Source organism: Rana temporaria, chromosome 9 (genome assembly GCF_905171775.1).
Source record: "Rana temporaria chromosome 9, aRanTem1.1, whole genome shotgun sequence".
Lineage (NCBI taxonomy): Eukaryota > Metazoa > Chordata > Amphibia > Anura > Ranidae > Rana > Rana temporaria.
In genome coordinates this window covers 25,069,377-25,077,750 of record NC_053497.1, presented here as the reverse complement: position 1 = coordinate 25,077,750, position 8,374 = coordinate 25,069,377, and the positions used below count along the sequence as shown (strand labels likewise).

At 43.7% G+C, this 8,374-nt stretch overlaps 1 protein-coding gene across 3 annotated transcripts in view; it reads right to left on the bottom strand.

The window, feature by feature from the left end:
- Positions 1–5,710: 5,710 nt before the first annotated feature.
- Positions 5,711–8,374, bottom strand: part of ARHGAP4 (Rho GTPase activating protein 4) — a 256,952-nt gene continuing 254,288 nt past the window's right edge. For all 3 annotated transcript variants that reach the window (XM_040322987.1, XM_040322988.1, XM_040322989.1), the window contains one exon: positions 5,711–6,623. In XM_040322987.1, the coding sequence (XP_040178921.1) occupies positions 6,417–6,623 (207 nt within the window). In that variant the 3' untranslated portion in view covers positions 5,711–6,416. The remainder of the gene's footprint in view (positions 6,624–8,374) is intronic.

Below are 8,374 nucleotides of genomic sequence, written 5' to 3'. Positions count from 1 at the left end.
TGAATATCTTTAGGGAATGCTAAAAGGAAGTGTAATTCTTAGCAAACAATCAGGTTAAAGCAGATTTATTAAATTTTTTATTTTAAAGTGAATCTATCAAATACTTTCTTTTTTATATTCTGAATAGAGAGTAAAGTAATGGTTAGATTGACCTTTTTTATTTTTATTGTCTGTGAGATTTCCCTTTACTTCCCGTCATGTAAATGCTACAGGAAGTTAATGGAAACATCCCCTATTGAAGTCGAAACCCTCTTAAATGTTTTTAGTGCTGCATCTCAATCTGTGACCAGCCAGTGTAAAAATCTATGACACTCACACAGCGCTGTCCCCAGCTGGTTCTCACTCTGTGACCAGCCAGTGTAAAAATCTATGACACTCACACAGCCCTGTCCACCAGCTGGTTCGTAATCTGTGAGCAGCTAGTGTAAAAATCTATGACACTCACACAGCGCTGTCCCCAGCTGGTTCTCAATCTGTGACCACCCAGTGTAAAAATCTATGACACTCACACAGCGCTGTCCACCAGCTGGTTCGTAATCTGTGAGCAGCTAGTGTAAAAATATATGACACTCGCACAGCTTTGTCCCCTCGGCTTCCTCTCAATCTATGACTAGTCAGTGTAAAAAATCCCTGATACTCACAGAGCTCTGTCCTCCTGCTGGCCTTCAATCTGTGACCAATACAAACTAAATGAACAAATTAATCAGCGCACATAAACAATAATGGGATAGCAATAAATGGAATCAGTAGTAATAGGTCCATAGATAACACAGCGCTGGATGGTAGATCAGCTGGGATGTGTACAACTGGAACACACAAAATCTGATAGCCTCTTGGTCAAAGAAAATGGGGATATCCTCATTAAACTTATTTGAATTCCATCTGTGACCAGTCAGTGTAAAAATCTATGGCACTCGCACAGCTCCGTAGCTAGCTGGCTCTCAATCTGACTGGCCAGTGTAAAAATCAATGACACTTTTACAGCTCTGTCCCACAACTGGCTCTCAATCTGTGACTGGCTGGTGTAAAAATCGGGCGACATTCACATAGCTCTGCCCTCCTGTTGGCTTTCAATCTCTGACCGGTCAGTGTAAAAATGTATGACACTCACAGAGCTCTGTCCCATCAGCTTTCTCTGAATCTATGACCAGTCAGTGTAAAAATCTATGACACACACAGCTCTGCCCCCTAGCTGGGTCTCAATCTGTGATTGGCTGTGTAAAAATCTATGACACACACAGCACATAGCTCTGCTCCCTAGCTGGGTCTCAATCTATGATTGGCTAGTGTAAAAATCTATGACACTCATACAGCTCTGTTCCACAACTCGCTCTCAATCTGTGATTGGCCAGTGTAAACATCTCTGACACACAGCTCTGTCTCTTGGATCCTCTCACTCTCTGACCAGCCAGTGTAAAAATCCCTCACACAGTGTCCTCCTACTGCAATGATGTCAATTTAACAAGGTGGCAGTTGTCACTTTTGTTGTGTTTTAGGATCCCCAAACTATATAGTCCCACTAAAAGTAGATGATATTGTTATTTTCCAAAATGTGCAAAAATACTGTAATATGGCCACTAGATGGAGCTGACGATCATAGGAACTAAACACATTAGACACATTACAGCAATTTGGGAAGACTGTGTGAATGCTTGAGGCGTTTACATCTACCTTATGGTCCTGCCACGGCCAGTGCTCTGATCCTCCTCTCACCATCAACAAAATAAAAGCAAGCCCTCGACATGATTAAGTACAATGCGTGGCTAGCGGTGGTTGTTGGTCATGTGTTGTACGTGAAGGTGCCAGAGAGCGGCTTTGCGACATGACCGGCAGGAAAGGAAAATTATGAGGACTGGTTGTTGCAACCAGAACTGGAAAGGATAAAGCTTCCAAGACTCTAGATTAATGTATTTCTCTCTATTAGTATCTCCCCATTATGTCCTGGATATGCTGGTGGTGGTGGTGGGGTGGCAGATTTCACTTTTTTTGGCAAGCCCAGAGTTGGACTTTAACTGAAAAGCCAAGTCTGCCCTAGCAAAATAATTATAGCAGTAGTGGACTTCTACTGGAGGTCCTGACGTATAGTAAAGACTTTGTGGGGAATCCTCCCATCGCTCCAGCCAGAGACCTGTTTGGGGTGGAGTTTATTTCTACCAGAACTCGGTTTGTAGTCCAGCCCCTCAGCTATTACAACCCTGAATAAAGCTGGACATGCATTTTGGTTGGTTCCTGAAGAGCCTGCCAAAATTTGAGCCGTGAGTGGACCTCCTTGCTTAGATCTAAAAATCGATGGAGCCAGGCAGAAATTTGTCCGCTGAAAAGCTGCTGCACCCAATCAGATGTAGCTGCTGTTCGGGTGTTCCGACAGCTGCAGCCACCAGCTGTCAAAAGACATAATTAACACATACTTAAGAAAGTGGAAAGATAGTGCTGGACCTATGAGTTTATTATATTGGCATTGCTATCCCACAGTATGATGTTGGTCTAGGTCAGGGGTCTCTAAACTTTTCAAGCAATGGGCTAGCTTACCGTCCTTTAGACTTTAAGGGGGCCCAATTGTGGCCAGTGGAAAATGTCTCAGGCCCAGCATCAGTGAGAGTAAACATGGCCTCAGGGTTTGTGGTCAGTAGGACAATAGGAGGAGGAGTAATGCCCCATCATTGGTATTATTGGGAGTGATATTATCTCATGATCGGTATCAGTGGAAAATATAGTGCCCCATTGTTGGTGTCAGTAGGAGGAATATTGCCTCATATCATTCGTAGGAATAGTAGTCCAAGGGGCAGATAAAGGCTAGCAAAGGGCCACAGTTTGGAGAGCCCTGGTCTAGGTCAGTGATGGAGAACTTTGGCACCCCAGTGTTTTGGAACTAAATTTCCCATTAAGCTCAACTATACTGCTGAGTTCATGAGTATCATTGGATGTGTAGTTCCAAAACATCTGGGATGCCATCGTGCCAAGGTTTGCCATCACTGGTCTAGGTGATCTGGTTATGGGATAGACAGCTTCTTTGGTTCTTCTGCTTTGTAATGCAATACAGAATAAACAGGACCTTAAGCACCACACCACTGTTTAATAGTCCAGATACAATCAAAAGGGTAGTGTGTTTCGAGAGTCTAAAAACAACCCCATTCATCAGGGTTGGAAATAGAAGATAATATTGGTGTTGATGTAGAACATCGAGTAGCAGTAGGCATCTTCTAAACCCCAGAGGATCCTTGGTTTGTAATGTACTACTGTATAAATAAAAACTGAAGTGCCACACCGCTGCTCAATAGCCCATGCCCCCTTCATCAGGGCTTGGAATAAAAGACAATGTTGGTGTTGATGATCTGGTTATGGGGCAGGAAGCTTTCACACCCCAGAGGATCCTTGGATTGCAATATGCTACTCTATAAATAAGAATTAAAGCGCCACAACACTGCTCAATAACCCATGCCCCTTTTATCAGTTCTTGGAATAGTTGACAATGTTGGTGTTGATTTGGTGTAAAAGAACTGGTTATGGGGCAGGCAGCTTCCACGCCCCAGAGCATGGGTGCTCAACCTGTGGCTCTCCAGCTGTTGCGGAACTACAAGTCCCATCATGCCTCTGCCTTCGAGAGTCATGCTTGTAACTGTCAGCGGCTTCCAATGCCTCATGGGAATTGTAGTTCTGCAACAGCTGGAGAGCCACAGGTTGAGCACCCATGCCCCAGAGGATCCTTGGTTTGTAATGTACTACTGTATAGATGAGAACTGAAGTGCCACAACACTGCTCAATAGTCCGTACCCCTTCATTGAGGCTTGGAATAAAAGACAATGTTGGTGGTGATGATCTGGTTATCGTGGAAGGCAGCTCCCACGCCCCAGAGGATCCTCAGTTTGTAATGTGCTACTGTATAAATAAGAATTGAAGTGCCACAACACTGCTCAATAGTCTATGCCCCTTTATCAGGTCTTGGAATAGAAGACAATGTTGGCGTTGATATGGTGTAGAAGAACTGGTTATGGGGCAAGCAGCTTCCACGCCCCAGAGGATCCTTGGTTTGTAATGTACTACTGTATAAATGAGAACTGAAGTGTCACGACACTGCTCAATAGTCCGTACCCCTTCATTGAGGCTTTGAATAAAAGACAATGTTGGTGTACAAAATCTGGTTATTGCGCGGGCAGCTTCCGCACCCCAGAAGATCATTGGCTTGCAATATACTACTGTATAAATGAGAACTGAAGTGCCACACCACTGCTCAATAGTCTGTACCCCTTCATTGAGGCTTTGACTAAAAGACAATGTTGGTGGTGAAGATCTGGTTATCGTGGAAGACAGCTCCCACGCCCCACAATGTTGGCGCTGATTTGGTGTAGAAGAACTGGTTATGGGGCAAGAAGCTTCCACGCCCCAGAGGATCCTTAGTTTGTAATGTACTACTGTATAGATGAGAAGTGAAGTGCCACAATACTGCTCAATAGTCCATACCGCCTTCATTGAGGCTTGGAATAGAAGACAATGTTGGTGTACAAAATCTGGTTATTGCGCGGGCAGCTTCCACACCCCAGAAGATCATTGGCTTGTAATATACTACTGTATAAATGAGAACTGAAGTGTCACGACACTGCTCAATAGTCCGTACCCCTTCATTGAGGCTTTGAATATAAGACAATGTTGGTGGTGAAGATCTGGTTATCGTGGAAGGCAGCTCCCACGCCCCAGAGGATCCTTGGTTTGTAATGTGCTACTGTATAAATAAGAATTGAAGTGCCACAACACTCACTGCTCAATAGTCCATGCCCCTTTATCAGGTCTTGGAATAGAAGACAATGTTGGTGTTGATTTGGTGTAGAAGAACTGGTTATGGGGCAGGCAGCTTCCACGCCCCAGAGGATCCTTGGTTTGTAATGTACTACTGTATAAATAAAAACAGAAGTGCCACGGCCCACAACACTGCTCAATAGTCCATGCCCCCTTCATCAGAGGTGGGAGGGTCTTGGCATCAGCCGGTTTGTCAGGACCATTGAGCTGTGGTGTGGTGCCCCAATTCTTATTTATACCTTAGAATACAGAAGACAGTAGGACAGATTCAACCATCCACATTGTTTAGCGTGGATGAGGGAATTTAGTTATTTCTCATGTTCAGCTTTGGAGAACTGTAAAATCCCATACATTGTCAATGGATATTAGGATTTGTTTGGAGGGAGTTTATTTGGTATAACTGTGAAATAGGCTCCTCTGAATTACCCATGATCCGTGTATGCAGGCTACAAAATAACAACACATCAATATGGCTTCCATTATCCATAGAAAGTATTTTGTTAACAATAAGATGATGGGGAACGACACATTTACTTAATTTTTTTTTGGGGGGGGGGGGGACCATATTGTAACTATACACAATCCTGGCAACAATATGGCGACATTAGCATCTGAAACAAAGGAGGACCATATCATAAATTATTCCAGTCACTAAAGCTGGTGCCGTTGACGACTTACAACCAACTACCTTCTCCAAAAAGCATCTGTTGTTAAAGCAGTACTGAAAATTTCAGCAAACGCAACTGAAAAAGGGTTAAAGAGTTCTGTGTCTATAGTGCCACCTAGTGGCCTCGAGCTGCATCCTCTCCGCTGGCTTCATTCCTATACACAGTGCAGTCATAATATTCAAGCAAAAAATCTTATTAAATGCAAAACAAATTACAGTGATTGTAGAATTGACCATCTGCTGTTTTCTGAAAAAAAAAAAAAATGGAAGGCTGTTTCACGTGTAAGAAAATGTTTTCTTCGCCCAAAGTATATTTTGCTCGTGCCGCAAGCACAGTTAGGGATTACTGCGTAGTTTGTTTCTTCCCATATGTCAGATATGGGGGCTACGATGCTGGCTAACAGGATGATCTGTATAACAGAACAGGGATCTACAGTGGTGACATTGGTTGTGCTTCTGCAGATGGGCACCATGCTGGTTTTCATTCTGCATCGAAAATGTAGCTGAAGAGGATCTGGCCCAGTTGTCTGTAGACCTAAATACCAGTGGGATAAAAATGAATTATGTGGACTTGGGTAGGTGCCACTGCTGCTTTTAGCAACCAATAAAGTCTATATATGTCAGAGCTTTTATTCCCTTCGCTCCTCCATTGGCTGGGCAGAGGCCTGTGCTGGTTCTCTTGAGGAGGGGGTGGGGTGGGAGAGGAGCTCCACTTGGCTTTATATGTCTGTGCTTTTGTTTATGACGGTAACAAACACGGATACAAAGTAACAAATGCTGTGCGGGAGAGCTTTTAGGGGAAAGGTTAGAGGAACGTCCTTCGTTCTTCAATGCTTAGCACACCCCCCTGGCCTACGCAGCTTTGTGGGCCTTAAGCTTGTGAACGAGATGAACGTGAACGAAGGTACCAGAGATGATCCAGCTTTGTTCTTCTTCTTCTCCTCTCAAGGTCATGAATTCATCTTCTGGCCCCGAAAACTGTTCTACCCTGAGGACCTTTTTTCCCTGCCGGGCTCCCGCGGACGGTCTCGCAACTGCTTGGCGCATTGGGTTTATTTGACTTCGCTGCTTTGGCCACTTCCATTGCTTCTTCCAGTCCACCCTGCTTCATAGCAGTTTTACCCAGCAGTTCTCGGAAAACATTGTTCATGTTCTTTGTCACATCCTGTAAAAAATACAAAATGGCTGAGCTGTTTAAAAGGGAAATAATTACATCAAGGGGTCTCTGTATTAAAGCTGAGGTTCCAACCACAATTAGCATTTATTAAATGTATGTCCTTTCATCCTGCGTTTTTATAATATAAATCCGGTCACTTACTATTTTACAATCCGCCGCCGCTCCGCATAGTTATTAAAAAAAGACAGGGCTAGATTCAGGTAGGCGGACGGAAATTTGTGCGGTCGTAGCGTATGTTATTTACGCCGCCGCAATTTAGAGAGGCAAGTGCAGTATTCACAAAGCACTTGCTCCGTAAGTTGCGGTGGCGTATCGTAAATCTGCCGGCGTAAGCGCGCGGAATTCAAATTGTCAAGAGGTGGGCGTGTTTTATGCAAATAAAACATGACCCCACGTAAATGACGTTTCTCACGAACGGCGCATACGCCGGCCATGAATGTATCCCAGTGCGCATGCTCCTAAACAAGTCGCAAATAGTCAATGCTTTCGACGTGAACCTAATTTACGCAAAGCCCTATTCGCAAACAACGTAACATTTTCAAAATTCGACGCGGGAACGACGTCCATACTTAACATTGCCTATGCCTCATATAGCAGGAGTAACGTTACGCCGGAAAAAGCCGAACGCAAACGACGTAAAAAAAATCCCCCGGGCGCACGTACGTTTCTGAATCGGCGTATCCAGCTCATTTGCATATTCTACGCTGAAATCGACGGAAGCGCCACCTAGCGGCCAGCGTAAATATGCACCCTAAGATACGACGGCGTAAGAGACTTACGCCAGTCGGATCTTAGCCTAATTTCGGCGTATCTTGCTTTCTGAATACAGAAAGAAGATACGCTGCGTAAATTCAAAGCTGCGCCGGCGTATCAATAGATACGCCAACGTAAATTCTTTCTGAATCTAGCCCATAGTTTATAAAACTATGTCCACACCGTTGTCATTTTGCTTGTGGGCATTGTGAAGCCCACAAGCACTTACTTCATGGAAGTCTTGAATGGGGAGTGATAATTGGGTAGCGCACGGCATCCTGGGAAATGATGACACACATTTTCCAGGAGGATTAGAGGGAGATGATGTCAGAATCCTAGATGATTCCAAAGGCAGATTTTGTGGGACAGCATAGCAACAAGCATTTCCAGATGAGTAAAAAAAAAAATTTTTTTTTTCTTTTTTTAGGTCTAATGAGCACAATAATGAAAAAAAACTTTTGGGATGGAAACTCCACTTTAAGTGTTAATTTTGGCAGTAAATGTTGTTAAAGCCATGTACACACGATCGGTTTGTCCGATGAAAACGGACCGATTGACTTTTCATCGGACAAATCGTTCGTGTGTGGGCCCCATCGGTTTGTTTTCCATCGGTGAAAAAAATAGAACATGTTATAAATTTTTCCTATGGATAAAAAACAAACAAACGATCGTCTGTGTGGAAGTCCATCGGTCAAAAATCCAAGCATGCTCAGAATCAAGTCGACGCATGCTTGGAAGCGTTGAACTTTATTTTTCTCAGCACGTCGTAGTGTTTTACGTCACAGCGTTTTGTTACAGTCTGATTTTTGACTGATGGTGTGTAGGCAAGACTGATGAAAGTCAGCTTCATCAGATATCCGTCGAAAAAATCCATCGGATTAGATTCCATCAGATATCCGATCGTGTGTACAAGACTTTAGTTTTAATCTTAGGACTAAAATGGCGTTTTAGTTTTAGTCTTCTGCAATTGTTTTAGTTTTAGTCGT